Source organism: Trachinotus anak, unplaced genomic scaffold (assembly GCF_046630095.1).
Source record: "Trachinotus anak isolate AG129_WGS33_773 ecotype Australia unplaced genomic scaffold, CSIRO_AGI_Tana_v1 ptg000010l, whole genome shotgun sequence".
NCBI lineage: Eukaryota > Metazoa > Chordata > Actinopteri > Carangiformes > Carangidae > Trachinotus > Trachinotus anak.
In genome coordinates, this window is record NW_027273861.1 from 19,088,844 (window position 1) to 19,108,564 (window position 19,721).

Sequence of the window (19,721 nt, forward strand, 5' to 3'; positions counted from 1 at the left end):
GTGTGTTCAACAGAGAAGTTTATTTCCTTTATTTATATGTACAATCACATGCCATTTCTGTCAAGCACATGCAACATTTACACTTCATTTTGACTGGATGATACTGCGTAAGAGATAATCTGAGCCATTATAAATCAATTTGTTCAGTAATAGAGTGCCAGTCAGACTGATATCAGTGATAATACAATGTTCAAAATAAATGATGTGCTGAATCGATGTGCATAGCTGGTGACTGAGTAATCCAGTAGTGCAACAAATGACAAAAAGGACGTCATTTTCAGCAAAACCAACAATCCAGCTAAAATGTTCATCACAATGTTGCACAAACTATCAGACTGAATTTGAATTATCAAGCAAGTGAATTCCTGCTGTTAATCCGTGAACACTGTTATCATAGACACCTTCTCAGTAGACAGCAACTTGAAGTTTTTGATAAACATCACTGAGGGGCAGAGAGGCTCTGGAGGAAGAAGTAACAACAGTTTAACTAACACTGGACTGAAGCCCAGAAAAGAGGCAACAGGCAAAGAGAGGAAGGTTTCTGCTTTTATGTAACCATATTAAATTATGTGATGGTGTTTGCTCACTAGCAAAGCTAAGTCCAATTTTGCCTCCTTCAAAAAATTTTTATTTTGAAATCTCCAACCTCCTGAGAAACTCTGGTCTAAGAAATATTTACGTAGATAATATCCTCCAAACTTAAAACCAACAGCCAAACACACAGTTCGGATAAGAGAAGATAAGTTCTCTCTCCACAAATATTGCATTTGGACTTTTTAGCATTACTGATCAATCACTTGATTGGAAAACAAGTAAGAACAACATAAACCACACGAGCTTAAAGGGTCAGTTCATCCCAATTACAAAAGCTACTCACAAGTATTACCCTTGCATACACTTACGCATAACCTTGCTCACTTACTTAAAACGTTTTTTAGCGTTGATTAATTTCCATTCACTTGCAGTCTCAAAGGTGGGTATCTCAAAAGCTGGGCAAACAGAACAAAAACTGTCTGCATGGTTAGGAACCGATAATGGTAAGTGGTAACTAGTGTGAACTGATTATTTCAGCAGAGTATGAAGTTCCCAATTAGGATAACAAAACCACACCAGTGATACAGTGAGTAATCAGAAAAGTGGAAATGCTGCTTTTGAAACTAGTAATGTTTTACTATCATAATGTGATATATTTATGTAATGGGTGATTATCAGTTTTATATCAGTTTTACTAAATATCTTACCTGCACATCAAGCATTGTCTTATATATATATATATATATATATATATATATATATATATATGTATATGTATATGTATGTATATATATATATATATATATATATATATATATATACATACACACACACACACACACACACACACACACAATAGTTTAGAATTGTAACCTATTTATGTAGATACTGTCACCGTCGTGCAAAATAACATATCTGAAATACTATCACTACATCTGAGTTCTGAAGTTAACTGTGACATCATTTTACCCTCATCCACTTTCACAGTAAAGATGTATAGAACTGAATATTGTCTAGTTGTAAGTAGATGAAAATTGTACAGTAGGCAGCTGGAAAACTGAGAGTATGTCATTTTGGCCAAAACATTTTCATTTTTAAACACCTCTACAAGATAAGCAGAAGAGAGTTTTCAGTGTTTGATGCTCTTGGGCTCCCCTGTTCCACTGTTGCATTCAACAGTCAGTGGTTCTCCCAAAACTGTTCATTTAGATGCTTTCAGAAAGGGAGCAATATATGAACACTACTTATGAGCCCGAAAAGACTGTTACGGTAAATAATTCTTCCTGTGTCTGTTGTGACACTCAAGAGCATCTGAGCAAAGTGTACATGTACTAATACAATGTTTAAAACCAAACATTGTAAAAACACTTGATGGAACAGTACAAGGGCAGTGCATGTTGCAGATGGATTAAAAGGGTCCTTAGCTGACTTCAGTGCTATTAGAAGTTTTGTTTTTATTTATTATACTTTGCTCTGAATTAAAGTGTCACTGCTAACACTTCAATGGTATGCTGTAACATAACCAATTATAGGTACAATGTGTTATGTTATGCTCCTCATAGTTGACATTAAAACTGATCAGAGATTGGAAACAGTCAAACACATACTGTGACCCTAACAATGTCCCTCATACCTCACCAATACCTCTTATCCAACCAATCATGGAGAAGGAGGTGGAGGCTTCAAGCTAGACTGGGGTGTTACATTTGATTTCCTCGTCTCTCCTGTCTCATCTGAGCCCAGGGCGCTCCCCAGTGAAGAACGTGTGAGCCTGCGCAGGGTGTTGGTTAAAGGTGGGTACAGGGTCATGATGGAGCTCCGGGACCAGTCGACGCGGGGGTAGATTCTCCTAAGAACTGCTCTGCGGAATAGGATGTATACCCATGGGTCCAGGATCTGGTTCCAGGTGGCGAAGCGTATCCATAGCAGTAGGTATTTGATCTGGAGTTCGTCTCCGGACAGCACAGTTTGTGCAATAAAGATCTGGTGGTGGAGGGATTGATGGAGAGATTAGACAGAGACAGAGGGATGAAAAAAGGGGAGGAATAAATAGGTGGTGCAGGGGTGAAATGGTGATGCAGGGGGGAACAGGAAATGAGAAAATGAGATGGGATGAGAGGGTTAAAGAGAGGAAGGCAAACAGTTGCAGGAGAGAATAGAAACAAATCACAACACACAGCAAATCATAGCAGAAAAGGAAGGAGAGATAAGGAACAAGACAGGAAAGATTAAATAGGTTAATATTTTAAATGCACCCAGACAGATATATATATGTGTCCACTGAAGGAATGGCTTGGCTACTTTTGCCATGATCCTCCTGAGGCCGTGGTTACTGCAACACAATTATCCTCCTTGCTTTAGTTAAGCTGCAGCATTTTATGTGAGGCATAGCCTTAATAGCATTAGGACAACAGTGTCTTGTGAGGTTAAAACACGCTAACAAGCTCCTTTAGGAATGACAAATTGGCTTATTGTTAACTCTGTTCCAAATTCAGATGGTGTTCTAACTATTCTCCGGTGGTTTACATCCAAACAGTGCAAGAAAAACCGTTACCTACATCCATTACACAGTGTTTAAAAAAACTGTTGCATTCAAGTGTTGAGTTCAAACCATGGTTTTAGTTAGACAAACATTTCTCAGAGGCAGAGGTGCTCTAGGGATTGAAGCAAGCAAAGAGTCACAGTTTTGTGCAAGTTAGCTGAGTGGCTAACAAAGAAGGAAACAGTAACATTCATGGCTTTGTTTAATGGCATCAGGGCTATTTCAGGCAGTGAGCATTAGCTAGGCATGACTGCAGCTTGATTACATTTTTCAGGAGCACTCCAATTACTGAACCCGAACAACCTCCATGAGGTTTAACTTCTATTGCAAAGTTCTCTGCTGCTCTGATCTGAAGAAATGTTTGAGAAATCTTTTGAGTAAGTATTGTTAAGACATCAAAAGTTTATCTGTGTTAGTTTCAGTGCGAAAAAGCAGGCACAATGAGGATAAATAAACATGAGAGAGGGCTCAAACCATCTCAGTGGAATGTTTATCAACTCGTGAGGAATGGAATGAAATGTACACAACAGCAGTACAACCCAGATGGGACACTGGCTGGACTATGAAGCATGCCTGATACCAATACTAAGTTTATGGGTAATGGATTGGAAGCTGAAAGGCACTGGGTAAGCTGTGATATAGATATGAGTTCATCAATGAGTTTGATTGGCAGATGTATAGGACATGCTGAAGTAGTCTTTCGGCGTTTTCATTTTACTTTTTACTCGCCTCAGTCGGGACACTTGAAACATGATGTAAATCCAGGGGTCAAATATCTGATTGCAGGTGGCCATTCGTATGAAGAACAAAAGATGTTCAGGTGATACAGCGACAGCAGTCACCACGCTCACCAGAATTTTTATCTGTGCAGGGTGTCACACAACTCAGGTTAGACAGGACTGCAGAAAAATATACGCTTCAGTCAGGCATCAGATTTTGACCCTCTGATTTTTTTTTTTTATTGTGAATTGCTACAATGCTTGTAATGTAGGAATTTAAAGCCTCTATGTATAGAATTAGAGTTGCTGCCTTTGATGACTCCTTGTGGTAGCATAACAAACAACAGTGTGGTAAATCAAATGGCCTGAAAGCAATATAGAATACACTCATCGAAATATCCCACACATAAGGAGTTCAAGTCTGCTATTTTACCACAGACCCATGCATCATGACAACATGACATAATGGTAAACAGGTTTGTTATAGCAGTATCAGTGGGCACTTTAATCCTCTCAACTCGCGTTATTAAGAGGAAGGTGAAAGCTTTGTCAGATTAACAACCACTGAAATGCAAAGAAAGTCCAGACACCTGCAGCAAGTGCAGTAGGTCAAAATGACTTAGAAAGTTGGGCTGTAGAGAATGTTTACAATCACCTGTTGGATTATAACTCTGCTATTCACCTTCATGTTGTTTCCAAATAAATATGACCAGGTGTTTGTTGCCCCTTTGGACCTATTTTTACCCATGTTTGCCACCTTACCAATTCAATTCAATTCAATTCAATTTATTTGTATAGCGCCAAATCATAATATACATTATCTCAAGGCACTTTACAGGGTAAGGTCAAGACCTTACTTTGTTACAGAGAAAAACCCAACAGTTCCCACAACGAGCAAGCGCTTGGCGACAGGGGGGAGGAAAAACTCCCTTTTAACAGGAAGAAACCTCCAACAGAACCGGGCTCAGGGTGGGCGGCCGTCTGCCTCGACCGGTTGGGTTTAGGGGAAGATAGAAAGAGGGGGAGGGGGAGGAGAGGGGAGAGAAGAGAGAGAGACCAGGAACAGCTGTGTCGGTAATGGCGTTATTAATAATAAAGACAGGTAATAGTAATAGTAAAGATGAGTAGTGGTGGATCTGGATCCTGCTGCTCCCGAGGCAGAGATACCTGCAGAATGAGGACAGAGAGAGGGAGAGAGAGGAGAAGCACAAAACTACGGGAGAGAAAAAAAAAAAAAACAAAGTTAATGGCATGAAGTCATTGAGAGAGAGAGAGGGAGAGAGACAGAAATAGAGAGAGAGCGCCCAGTGAATCATGGGAATCCCCCAGCAGTCTAGCTCTATAGCAGCATAACTAAGGGATGGGTCAGGACATACCCGAGCCAGCCCTAACTATAAGCTTTACTAAACAAGACAGTTTTAAGCCTGATCTTAAAGGTAGAGAGGGTGTCTGCCTCCCGAACCCACACTGGGAGCTGGTTCCACAGGAGAGGAGCCTGATAGCTGAAGGCTCTGCCCCCCATTCTACTCTTACTAACTCTGGGAACCACAAGTTGACCTGCATTTAGAGAGCGAAGTGTCCTATTGGGAAAATAGGGAACTATAAGCTCTCCAAGGTATGATGGTGCCTGACCATTAATGGCTTTGTAGGTGAGGAGGAGGATTTTAAATTCTATCCTGGAGTTTACAGGGAGCCAATGCAGAGAGGCTAACACAGGAGAGACGTGATCTCGTTTCCTCGTTCCTGTCAGTACTCGTGCTGCCGCATTCTGGATCAATTGGAGGCTTTTTACTGAATTTTTGGGACATCCTGACAATAAAGAGTTACAGTAGTCCAGTCTTGAGGTAACAAATGCATGAACTAGTTTTTCAGCATCCTTTAGACATAGAATGGGTCTGATTTTAGCAATATTGCGCAGGTGGAAGAAGGTTGTCCTACAGACTTGCTTTATATGTGAAGTAAAGGACAAGTCCTGGTCAAAAATGACACCAAGGTTTCTGACTGTAGCACTGGAGGCCAAGGTGATGTCATCCAGAGTCAGTATATTATCACATAGTGTATCTCTGAGGTGTTTTGGGCCAATTACAATAACTTCAGTTTTGTCTGAATTTAAGAGTAAGAAATTACTGGTCATCCAGATTTTTATGTCCTTAAGACACACCTGAAGCTTGGCTACCTGGTTAGTCTCACCTGGCTTCATGGATAAGTACAGCTGGGTGTCATCTGCGTAACAATGGAAATTCATCTGGTGCCTCCTAATAATGTTTCCCAGAGGAAGCATATATAGACTGAAGAGCATTGGTCCTAGCACAGAACCTTGTGGAACTCCATGACTGACTTCTGTGATGATAGAGGAGTCATTGTTAACATGAACAAACTGGAGTCTATCTGACAGATATGACTTAAACCAGCTTAGTGCGGTTCCTTTGATGCCGACCATATGTTCTAGTCTCTGTAATAAAATCTTATGATCGATGGTGTCAAATGCGGCACTAAGATCTAGTAGGACAAGTATAGAGACAAGTCCATTGTCTGAAGCTATGAGGAGATCATTGGTAACCTTAACCAGAGCTGTTTCTGTGCTGTGATGGACTCTAAAACCTGACTGAAAGTCTTCAAACAAACCATTCCTGTGCAAGTAATCACATAACTGGCTTGCAACGACCCTCTCAAGGATTTTGGAGATAAAGGGGAGGTTGGATATAGGTCTATAATTGGCTAAAACGTCAGGATCAAGAGTAGGCTTTTTAAGTAGAGGTTTAATTACTGCAACTTTAAAAACCTGCGGTACATAACCAGTTGATAAAGATAAGTTAATCAGACTTAATATAGAGGTGTCAAGTAAAGGAAAAACCTCTTTGAACAACCTTGTTGGAACGGGGTCAAGAAGACAAGTTGATGGTTTAGATGAAGAAACTGTTGAAGTGAGCTCAGGGAGATGTACAGGAGAGAAACAGTCAAAATATAAGCCAGTTACAGTTGACTCTGAGGCTGCTGAACTGGACAATACATCTGAACCAGCTGTGGGGAGGAGATGGTGAATTTTTTCTCTAACAGAGACAATTTTATCTGTAAAGAAGCTCATGAAGTCATTACAACTGAGGGCTAAAGGTATAGATGGGTCAACAGAGCTGTGGCTGTCTGTCAGCCTGGCTACAGTGCTGAACAGAAACCTGGGATTGTTCTTGTTTTCTTCTATCAATGATGAATAATAGGATGTTCTGGCTTTACGGAGGCTTTTTTTATACGCCAACAGGCTGTCTTTCCAAGCCTTTAAAGATTCATCCAGGTTAGTAGAACGCCACCTTCTTTCTAGCTTCCTTGAATTTTGCTTTGAAGCTCGTGTTTCTGAGTTGTACCATGGAGCTAGCCTTCTCTGACTCACTACCTTCTTCCTCAGAGGGGCCACAGTATCTAGAGTTGCACGCAGTGAGGCTACAGTACTATCAACAAAATCATCAACCTGTATGGCTGTGAAGTTAAGAGAGCTGTTCCCTACTGCATTGATACATGGCAGTGGGCTAAGTACTGATGGGATCCTTTCTTTAAATTTGCTAACGGTATTGTCAGACAGACGCCTGCTGTAATAGATTTTTTCCCCAGATGCTGTGTAGTCCATGACTGAAAACTCAAATGTTAACAGAGAATGGTCAGACAAAAGAGGGTTTCTGGGAGAAACTGTTAGGTATTCAATGTCAATCCCATAAGTCAGAACCAGATCAAGGGTATGATTAAAAGAGTGAGTGGGTTCATTAACATGCTGAGAGAAGCCGATTGAGTCTAATAATGAATTAAATGCATGACTCAGGCTGTCACTTTCAACATCTACATGAATGTTAAAATCACCCACTATGATGACTTTATCTGTGCTAAGAGCTAACTCAGATAAAAAGTCTGAGAACTCAGATAAGAACTCAGAGTAAGGAGCAGGAGGACGATATACAGTAACTAGTAGGACTGGTTTTTGTGTCTTCCAGTTTGGGTGAGACAGACTAAGAATAAGGCTTTCAAACGAATTATGATTAACCTTATGCTTGGGATTCAGTAATAAATTGGAGTGATAAATGGCTGCCACCCCTCCTCCTCGGCCTGTGCTTCGAGGGATATGAACGTTAACATGAGTGGGGGGTGTTGATTCATTTAAACTAACATATTCATCCTGCAATGCAGGATGAATATGTTAATGCCTACCAGCAATTGCAATGGCAACAGAACCAAGCGCCGGTTTCCTTTAAAGGTGCTGTTTCACCCATGCTCTTAAACTGAAATCAGGTGTCAACCAGAGCATTAAGAGACCCTGTGATCAAGGCTAAGATCATCTTAACTTCCAGATCAGCTAGGGAAGCTGCATTGCTAAGGAGAAATGAAGCATATAGAGGGAAGTTGGAGAAACTATGTGATATTTTGGGATGGTGTATATATAGCACACTACTTTTAAGGACATTTTGTGTGTTATGTCTATGCATTCTAAGCATTTTGTTTAATATTTTTAATATGTTTAATTATTAGAACATAGTTAGATATATTCAGATAATATTAGAAATGATGTGTCATCAAATGACATGCATGAAAAATGCTTAGTGATAACACACAAAATGACTGAAGAAATTTGCACCATATTCATATGCCTTTTTTTAGATTAGGACAAAAGGAGCTTAGGACTTATAAGGGCAGTGCTGATAACAATAAGAGCTTGCCAGATAGGATTAGTGTTGGGTGCTTTCAGATATCTGAGAAACCCAATATCATGACTGAATCTTCATATCAACCATAAAGAGACATATGGAGACGATAAAAGGGTGACAGTTATAGTCAAAGACGTTTATTGTCACTTGCTAATAATGTGCAAAATGTAAGGATACATGTAGGAAAACACAAAGATGCGGGAACAGATATTCTCGTTCTGCCTGCAGCCATAGAAGGCACATTCCCCTATGGGTCTTATCACCACACAACACACACTGTAACAGACCACAGACTATGGTTACAAGAGGCCCATGCTCATTTACACAGGTTGAAACAAGGCCAGAGACCTTCCTGTGGAGTGTTGGCCCATAACAGCTTAACAAAAGGCTCAGACTGCTCAATTTATCTTGCAACTTTATGTCAGTTAGCCAGTTATGTCAGTTAGGGGGCCCTCAGGAAAATCGTGACAACACACATATTGTTGTTTTGAGTGTGCAGAGATAATAGAATTTCTCTAATAGACCAAATTTCCAAAGTCATCCAGAATCCTCTGCATCAACCTTCAATGTTTTACTGTAATGATACTCACTGAGCTAAAATGGTGTTACAACAGGAAATGCTCTTCTAGCCCCTGTAGTCAAGACAAATATTGTATTTACCAAAATTAGATTTGTGTAGATGTTGGTTACAGCTCTACATTGATTCAGTAGGTGTGCTGTCAAGAGAAAGCCCAGTCACCACAGTGGGGTAAACACTACCTGCACATCGTTCTAAGCATAACAAATTTAGCTTAGGGGCACATTTAAGTGACTTTTTGCAACATTTGATGATCTAAACATATTACATGCACAAACTTTGGTGTACTCACCAGGAGGGGGCACCAGCAGATAGAAGCGATGAGCATGATCAGGATGAGCTGAACCATCATCTCCACCTCATGGTCTCTGCTCCGCTGGCTCCTGTCCTGTCCGCAGCACACCTTGATCAGGGTCACCACGCTCACCGTGTTCAGCAAAAATGACACAGTGATGCTCGTCAACCCAACCAGTGAGAAGAGCAGACAGAAGATCAGGTGATTTCCCTCAGAGCTAATGTGGAAAAAACACCAGGAGCCAGGCTTCTGCATGTGGTAGGCCCCAATGCCCATTACGGGCAGCAATGCAATGCAACCAGCGATAAACCACACCATCAGCACCATGGAGATTGTCCGGCCTTTGGGCATCCTGGTGGAGCGTGCAAATGGATGGTTGATGCCAATGAAGCGCTCCACGGCCATGGCAGCACCAAGCAGCAGTGGGCACAGTCCGTAGAAGACCATGGACATGCCCATGTAGTTGCAGAAGTGGCAGTGAGGGTCTAAACTTCGCCAATTAAAGTGCGTAATATGGAAGGAAACTGTGATGGAGCCTGTGACCAGAAGGCCCATGAAATCAGTGACCACTAGGCCACCCAGGAAAATCAGGAAGAAGGAGCGTGAACGGCTGTGTGTTCGCCGGAAGGACTTGATGAGAACTATGAAGGCGATGAGATTGGAGGGGAGGCCCAGAATAGTGAATATTAATGAGTAATAGGCTGAGGCGATTGGGGGGTTGTACTTGAATGGAGGGCTGTTGATGGAGTAGCAGAGTGGGGTATTGTTGGCAAGTTGCAGCACTGAGGCATTCATGATGGCCAGCGAGTGCATGGTCGGTGATTTCAGATGACTCAGAGGTGGAAAGACAACACCAGTCAGAAGAATTTCATTTCTCTCTTCAACCTCAGAAGTAAAAAGAGAAAAGTTTAAATTTAAGACATTCTTTACAATGGAAAGTTATACTTATATTAGGTAGTAACGCTTATATATTAAAAAATATCTTGAAAACCGCAACATGAATGAAATGCTCTTGTGGTTGCTCTTCAAATGTGAAAACCTTCATGTAGAGCACTACAGATTTTTGTTTACTGCTGTGGATGTAATACTAAATGGTGCTTACCCAACTCTTTATTCAGACTCAGCATGATGCAAACCACTGGTGCTGAAAATTGGTTTCTATTCACCCATACATTTTCTATACATGCTTATTCCTATTTAGAGTCATGTGAGGCTGTGCTGAAGCCAATCCTAGGATGCAGAGGGCAAAATGAATTGAAGCAACCTGTATAGGTTGGCAGTCCATTTTAGTCTCTATAATAAAAAATTGATAATTTAAATGATCATTTAAAGTTTTTCTGTTTTATTAAAATGAGTTGTTTTGTGCTATTGGTTATTATTGTATTGCTCTATTCACCAAACTATTAGCTAAGGTCTGGGAACATGGCTGTGTACATTGTTGCAACAAAGTCTGACCATGCAAGAAACAGGAGACGATCAAACAAGTTGCGAATGAGCCAGCAGTCTGGCTAGATTTTCTAAACCACTTTATTTGGAGGTAAAACTTGTATATAAACTATATGGAGCCAGTGTAACAGCTCAGATACAGCATGTACATAACACTCTCACAAACACATGTAGACAGTAACAGCAATGGTGAGAGTGACACAGAAGCCAAAATAGACATAGAATAGGAGAGCTGGCATATCCTGGCAGGAAATGCAGTTGTGTGAACAGTGCTGACAGAGGCACTAACAGGAAATAAACACACACTGTCACAATTAGACTACGATGATGTCCCTAGTGGTCTGTCCCCAAATGGCCTGTCACAGTCAGATTGTATTAGACTGGCTTCTAGCAAAATGGAGGTTGACCATCGAGGTGACGTAAAAGAAAGTTGGGAAATAAACAAACAATCATCATTTTCCTTGACCAAAATAGTTGTTTACCAAGCAGATATTGATATCACCCAAGTGTAGGATAAAATAACAGTAAAAATAAAAATCCCATTTGGTCATCTCTCAAATATGAACTTCATTCAAATAAACCCACACAATATGATCTAAGCAGGAAATGTTTTTCAAGATACTTGAAACTTAAAGGAAGGAAGGAAGGAAGGAAGGAAGGACGGAAGGAAGGAATTTGGTAATTGCATCAGAAAATGCAGCAAAGAAATAAAAGAGTTAAATACACAGAAGTCAGATTATGGCACAAAGAGAAATAAACAAATAACCTTGTTTCTTTAAATACACAGCACATTGAAGTAAATACAGATTCAAATGAAAATGAAAGCTGCTACACCTTTGTATGTTGATCAAAACCCAGAAATCATGTCATAAAAATGCCATCGCAGGATTTCCTGGCATATGAAAATGTTTGGCACTTCTCCATCAACTTTCCTGTAGTCTATTATGTAGCTCCCACACTTTAATCCAAAAGAAGGCACACTGGACTACACTGACCCTTTAACAGTGAGGTTAACACATTCAGTAACTTGATCTGAAAAGCAGAAACACTTTAGAGGAATGAACATGCATCGCAGACTTAATTTCTTTATATGACTTTTGGCACCATCATCTGCTATTTTAATTTGCTCCCACATTTTATGTTACTTCTTTTCAGTTTCAAGTGGCTTCTTTTGCTCCTCTCATATTTTCCTGTAGTATTAGTGTGAAACCAGTCATCAAAAATGTTTTCATGGTACCTTAAATTTAAGAGTTCTTGAGCACTGCCACTTCAGTCATAAGTTTAAGCCTTATTCTGACAGGACAGTGATGCCATATGGCTTCATTTGCGTCTGGAAGAAACCCCAGCTTCTGCCTTGTTGGGAACGCATTTGTAGCAGTGCATGGAATTCAGAAAAATCAACTAATTATTTTCTCATTTTGCAAAAACAAAATAACGGGTAACTTGCATGTAAAACACAAATTACATCCGAAACTAGAGTTGGTTTACTACTTTAGGCTAATAACCAAAAGCCATGAGAGCAGGTTTTAATTGTCTAATTGTCAAACTCTCCTTCTTCCTCTTTGCATCGTCCACTGAAAGCTAACTATACTGTAATGAGCTCCTTCCATCCCTTAGAGAATACCCGCATGACGCTAATATGATGCTTGGCGCCAGCTCTTGTGTGACCTTGAAAACCTTTTGAAAGTGTCATTAGTCAAAAGAGCCTGTTAGCATCTACAATCAATATGTCATATTCAAAAACTGCATCACTAAAGTGGTCAGATGGCTTCCTATTCAAACTAATGGGAAACCCACCGAAATGTAATCATGAGATGAGTGTACTGAATGGCATGGAGAATGCTGAGTGTGTGCAGAATAATATGAGCCACGGAGTTCCTGCTGAATTGATGTGGGTATATGCCAGGGATCTTTTTGCGAGTCTCTGAGAGAAAATCAAATGCTATACCAACTCTACTCGTTTGAAGAGTTTTAAAACTCTGTGATAGTGGTGTATTGTATATGAAGCTCTTTTTTTTTCATGTATCTCTTCCATATTTGTAGTTGTGAACCTCTCAATCAAATGTTTGTTTAATGTGTTTTAAAACATTACTTCATGAAGGCAAAAAATCAAATTCACATGAAAATGAGCAATAAATGTTATCTGAGGTAAAAAAAAAAAACCAAACAAAAAAAAAAAAAACAACGTGATGAACTCGAAGGAATGCAGCTGCCTGCACTAAAATCACTAAGCTAAATTCCTTTGCATTTAGTCCACTTGACTCCAAGTGGCTTTGGGCTCACTGAAGTAAACAAATAAAACTGGAGCATCACAGCCTCGTGTTAAACTAGATCATTTAAAAAAAGAAAAAAAAAAAAAAACTGTTTCAAAGAAAAGTTCCCTGATATCGACCTAACCACTGTAAAAGTCTTCATATCAGTGATAAAATCATGACCTTTTTCCCTTCCCTCCAGCTTCCCCTCTGGAAGTCTAAATGTCGAGGTGCACATTTAACTTGCAAGTTAATTCATTTCTGTGGGGTTTATTTGCTGTGATGGTCCCTTTCACTTCCTGTGGAGACAGTGTGGACTGTGAGGATAAGTGCCTGACTACAACTCACCTTACATTAACGATAAATTTTAATTGAATTAAAAGAAGAAACATGACAATGCTGATGAACCTGATGACCATGGATTACACAAGCTCAACCCCTGTGTGTGACCTCAATCTGTATTTCAAGCAATACCTTATGTTACAACAGTTGTAGTGGCCAACACCCTGACAATGTGCTGCTATGCCTTACTGAGTGTCACAATTGAGGAAGCATCTCCTGAAGTATCCAAGTGTGTTACCCATTATCAGCTCAATACATAGATATTGTGGTTGAGGAACAAAAACCTCTTGGCATGAAAAACTGTCCTCCAACTCTTTTTCACAAAACCAGAGTTTGGCAGAGTTTAGATGCTTTAGTCATCCCAAGTGTGAGTTTTACCATATTAATTAGCACTGAGATGAGCTACTGCAGCTCTCCCTCAGTGGTAGGCTACTGAAAGGCATCACACAAACTATAATATGATTTCTTACAAATGACATAAAGACAAACAGTGATGATGAGAAGGCAGCTTTTTGTTGAAACGATACTTAATGCTTCTAAACTAGGATGCATTTGTAGATACGGAGCAACAAAATGAAAGTTAACTGAGGTAAACTTAAAAATCAAACTTGCAACTTGTGTCCTGACAAATGTTGTTATTATTACTACTTTTTTTTTTTTAAATCACACCTATACAAGAGCAGGTTAGGCTAACATACAAATACCACAGCCAAAGAGCCCACGATGGAAACCCATTCCTCATTCCAAAGTTTGGGGTTCCACTGCAGTTTACTTATCCTTAATGGTAAATTAAAACTATTATTTGATGTTTTTTCCTCAAAAGCAGTTTCTTGCTGTTGACAGATTGTATGTTAGTTTAAGAGGTGATTAAGGTCTTACCACCACAGAAGTGCTTTCAGGGACCAAGTTGACTCTCAGTTGGAAGGTTTGCACTGCTCCATCCAAACCATCTCTCTGCACTTGTAAGATTAATAATGAAACACAAACAATAATCTCAGTAAGAGGTGTAAGAGGAGTCACATATGCCCCAGTCCCATCTGATGGAAATAAAATCTTCCTTCAGCAGCCTGTTAGCAGGAACCCGTAATCATCTCCGCTCCCTTCCCCCAGCTCTATCCTCTTGCACAGCTGCTAACATACTCCTCTCTCCCCTTCCAGTGGTGCATGCCTTTAGCTCAATTCACCCCTCCCACAAAAGACAAAAGGGGGAGGGCTCTGGGAGGACACCACATAGTATTGTAGGCAGGAGAGAATTTAATTACGCATCGAAGTGGAGACAGTAAGTGGTCCACAGTGGGGGAGGGGGGGGGGTATTTGTCTCCTGTTTTGTTTCCTAATTCTTACATGCTTTCCTTTTGGAAGACAGTCTAAACTATGATTTCTTTACCTCAAGACAGTTAATAATGGTTCAGGGGCAAATTAATATGGCAAGACAAATGGAGTAATCAACCTCATTTATAGACACTGACATTAGATTCAAGATTACTCTGAAACAAGTGGAAAAAACTTTTTTTGCACATAGAATCTGCACAGTTTACAGAACTGAAGAGCTTCATGATCCACATCTGCATCACATATGTGAGAAAAGAGATGAAAGTAATCTAAAACCACAATCTGCGATGCATTTGGCTGCAATACCACAAACTCATTTAGGCAGTCTCTCTACTAGACACTCTAAACAACTGCAGCCTCCGAAGTTCTCTCTGGTAAGAGCCTGGGAATAGAGTTGGCACTGGAACAACACTGGCCAACAACTCATAATGACAATATGGAGTTTATCCAATAGGGACAAGATGAAAGACTCCACAAACATCAATACTGCAAACAAGACTGACAGTGATTGAGAATGTTATCATTGTTAGTCAGACATTGTTGTAATTTTTCTGTTCTTGCCAACCTCTAGTACATTGAGTAATCTTACTTCTAGTTTGGGCAGCCTTTGGCCAGTTTGAAGTCAGAAGCCTGTAAACTGATACAGAGCTGCTTTGATCCTTAAGTAACAACAGTGGTTCAACCAACTTCAGCTGAGCTGATGATTATGAAGATTTCAGTGTTTTCTGTCATTTGGGGACATGTGGACACTTCATGTCTTCTTCATTCCACGCTCAGTTATTCTCACCTCCTTTATTCAGGGCTCAGCAGCAAGAATTGATCTCCATCAGCCAACCCGGTTTCCTAGAAATTACATTTATGTACCACTCAACTTTTATCCCAGTGATTTTGTGGTGGCAGTTTAAGCACTGGGTTGGCTGGATTATGTTTATAGACAACTCTCTTGAATGACTGAACATTTATTAATAGCAGTGAACTCACCACAATGGTGGCCAAACAAAGTGCATGACTGTCACACCAGAGACCAATTTTCACATCCAGCTTTACATCTGTGATTAGATTTAGTTAGTAGACTAAAGAAAACCACAATTACCTGTCAATACTACCTCTCACTGGTTTTGAAAGTATTTAAGCTTTTTAAACTTTGCTAGATCAGGCACCTACTTGCTACACTGAGTTGTTGATCGCCTCTAATGAGTTCAGTTTGTCTTTTCCTCAATTCAGTTCTCATTTCAATTTTGGGTTAGTGTTAGAGCTAATGCAACACAGATTGTATCTGCCATTTGCATCACATCATTTGACACCCATCGCTTGACGCCTGTAGTCCACAGTGGATCTAGATTCTGGAGCATCGTTGTGTGTTGATGCTAAGCAATATGTTGAAGATGCTGGAGTGTGGGCTTACATAGTAAACAGTGCGCAGGTGTTTTAATGTGCATGATATGCTACTAGAGTGTGTTGCACTTTTGGATTAGATTGAGGATTACAAATTTGGGTTAAAGTCAAATTCTTCTTCTTCTGTGCTTAAAATTTGGACTAGTATGCGTTATTCTGAGAATTCTGGGGAGAGGACACCAATGTTTTGGGACCCTTCATGAATCTGGGCCTACATCTATACATATACAAATAGTGATACCCTCATTATACAGCATGATGTCAGTTATGTGGCTGCCAGAAAAAGAATATGGTGCATTAGCATTAATGATACAGATTGCTTCTATGTGCGGATCTAATGGAGGTATGAGTTTCTCTTTCATGGAGGTACACCTGTACAAACCAGTTTACACAAATCCCATTAAATAACCCTATAATAATAAATAAATCCCCAAGTTTTTGTTTATTAAATGTCTGTTACCTGGTTGTTATGTTATTATAAACTTTAAATTACAAAGCTCAACCAAGAGGATAACAGGTAAGGTAATAGTTTAAGTACAACATACAGTCTTAAGCACTGAAGCTCAACACAGTGGATGGTTTTACTTTACCATGCTACGGCCTAGCTTTAGGGCAGTGTGGATGTTTTCCTCCTGTAAGTGCAGAAGTGATACTCCCTTATCTATCCCCCATGTGATAGATGAAAGGCTTTGAGATAAGGAATGGAATGCTGGGTGTCGAATAACAATTTATTACAGTCAAACAATCCTTTGGGTGCTATATACTGGGTGTAAGAGTGAAGACTTTGTGGAGGCAACATTGCAGTGTAAAGCCATGATTAGAGGTATAATGTTGAAGTAACTAGAACTTTTGCTCCAATTTATGGGTCTAATGTCGTGGATACCATTTCTACCTTGTAGTGCTAACAGGTGACTTATAATGTTTTGTTGTTTTTATTTTTATGACCTCTGAGACACTGTTCGTAACGATCTGACTCCATCTAAATGACATATTTTCTCTGTACTTTGACCTTCCTTCCAGACTAAATCTAATCTCTACTATTTTCTAAAGTGGATATATGTGAATATACCTGCCTCAAGTTTTAGTGAGTTTGAGAAAAACTGAGTTGAGAAAAATAAAAGAAATAAAGAAATATACTGTAAAAAGTGTTTATGTAGAAATCAATTATTTTTTGGTTTTGTGTTGTCTTAATGTTCTGGTGGATAGTTTTGTCATTGCTTCCTTGGAATTTCTGAGTTCACAGTCTGAGTACTCAAGCGGAAAGCCCCCTGAAGCCAGATGTCCAACTCAGAAATACAGAACAACCTCACTCATCCCAACCTCAAAATCTCAGATGGCTGTGAAAGTTGTGGTAATGTACTGTTTTATTAACACTTATCTAATATGTCTTATTAAATCAGACACTGGACACAGTACTGTCCAACTTCCATCTGGATATACAGAAACAGCCCCCCCCCGCCCCCCCGTAAGGTTCCAGACGACATCTGTAAATTGTAGCCACAGAAAATAACCTGGGCTACACTCTCCCCCTCTTCATTCTTAACTACATGAGTGTCTGCATGCACATTGAACACGCGCTACGCCACCCATCACAAGTAAATTCTCAACCTATAGCTCCATTACAGCGAAGAACAAACCTGTTCCAGCACCTGAGACACAAGAATTCTGATTCTGATGCCAACTCCTGTCCCAAATCCAAAACCACAGCTAAAAAGCAACAAACTTTAGCTGCCTAATTACCAGTTCCACCAAGTATCACAAGGCAGGCTAATGTTGTTGCTTGTTATACACCATAAAGTTTTAATGGTAATAATAAATAAAATAATTATGAAACATATTTTGTCAAGTTCATGTAAACAGAAAATATATAGATTAAAATTGTGAATTGTCGCTAACTTTGAGAACTGTTTTTGACCATATTGCCTAGCCCTTTGTGACTTAAACATCAGCTAATACTTGTCTTATTGCTGTTACATCCTGTGTGTACTAAAACAAACTACTTAATGGAGGCTGGAGACCAGAGGCCCTAGTTGACAATACAGTAAAGAATAAGAAGAACACAAACAAGAACCAGAGGAACGACGACACTGCCTTAAATTTAAAATAAATAAATAAATAAATAAATAAATAAATAAATAAATAAATAAATAAATAAATAAAAATAAAATTGAAAATTAAAAGTGACAAACTGTTCACTGTTTGTACTGACCTTGCTCTTCACCACTGCCTCTAAAATTAAGCGCCCAGCTGCTTTGAACAAACAGACAGGTTCTCAGTTGAACTCCACCCTGGTGCATTTGGTAGCTAATTGCATTAAGGGTCAAGTGTTAATGTCCTCAGGTTGCCACTCTAGTTTCTCAAATCAGGGTTAGTTGGCAAGCAAGACAGGGTTCCTGTTACGTCCCCAAGTGGTCCAGGGGAGTGGGGACTAACAATGTTAAATAAACTGGGGAGAAGGAATAGAAAGCACCCTCCCAGCCACAGGGAGTAACACACGGACACTATCCGGTGTATACACAAAAACTGGCCCACTGGCCGATAACAAACAATGATCATAGCGCTATCACCACCCGTTTGCTCGCGCACACAGCCTCATGCTGCCGCCTGACCCACTGGCCCTGACTAGGCCTCCTCAATGCTCCTTATACTCCAGCTCTGATTGCCAAATCAGGTACAGCAGTGCTGGTTCACCTGCTGGAAAAAGGGGAGGGGCCAAGGACACAACACACACACACACACACACACACACACACACACAAACACCACTCCGGCACGTAACAGTTTCTAAGCACATGATAGTGGGGTTTAAGCTTATTAAAAAAGGAGCAGTGCACTCTTGAGTATTTGAGGTGCAGACACATAGACTATCAAAGCAACAAAACTCTAAAACATACAGCTTAATTAAACCAATGTTTCACCAGACAAGCTGTCTTCATGTATTTCTGCCATGACAGTGCACACAATCATGAATTAACAATAATAAACTTGTCTACTGTCCTCTGCTTTTTTGATTTCATACCTCCAGTCTCACCCAGGTGATTTAATTGTTATGTTAAACTGAATATTGGATCCCTTGTTTTACTACAGACCAGCCTGAAACCAACATTACAATTTAATCTGCATGCATTAGTCTGTTCCCATCGTTCTCTTTGCAGCTTACCTACTCAGACCCACTCTGTATCTGTGAGCTCACCATATGTTAGTAAATTATATTACACTTCACTGTAGCTAAAAGGATTCTGACTACACAAAATCAGGCCAGACCATAGCAGGACAATTGGCACTCAAACTCCTATCTCTCCTCCTCTCTCATAATGTTTACTATATATACACCTTAATGCAATACATTGCATATATATATATATACTGTAGAAAATGCAGGGTTTACATACTGTTCAGTATTTGATGTTATACTTTGTTTTGTTACACTTGAATGATATTTTATATTCCACCTCTCATTAATGTTATGGAATGGAGCACATTTAATCATCTAATTTAATATTTGTCTACAATAAACTAATCACTCACTAATTCATAGCCCCACAAATATGTCATGAACTTCAGTGTGCTTTTTGTTATGAGAACACCAATGAATCAAATTT

At 39.8% G+C, this 19,721-nt stretch overlaps 1 protein-coding gene across 2 annotated transcripts; it reads right to left on the reverse strand.

The window, feature by feature from the left end:
- Position 1: 1 nt before the first annotated feature.
- Positions 2–18,722, reverse strand: tbxa2r (thromboxane A2 receptor). 2 transcript variants are annotated; one of them, XM_071485965.1, is made up of 5 exons: positions 18,329–18,722; positions 14,272–14,351; positions 9,350–10,237; positions 3,806–3,939; positions 2,198–2,517 (listed from the first exon to the last, which is right to left on the reverse strand). In XM_071485965.1, exons 1-5 carry the CDS (start codon positions 18,414–18,416, stop codon positions 2,340–2,342), a joined length of 1,368 nt encoding a protein of 455 aa, XP_071342066.1. In that variant the 5' UTR covers positions 18,417–18,722; the 3' UTR covers positions 2,198–2,339. The 2 variants fall into 2 exon arrangements, with proteins under 2 accessions (XP_071342065.1, XP_071342066.1); XM_071485964.1 differs by lacking the exon at positions 3,806–3,939 and having other exon boundaries at positions 2–2,517.
- Between the last annotated feature and the right edge of the window lie 999 nt (positions 18,723–19,721).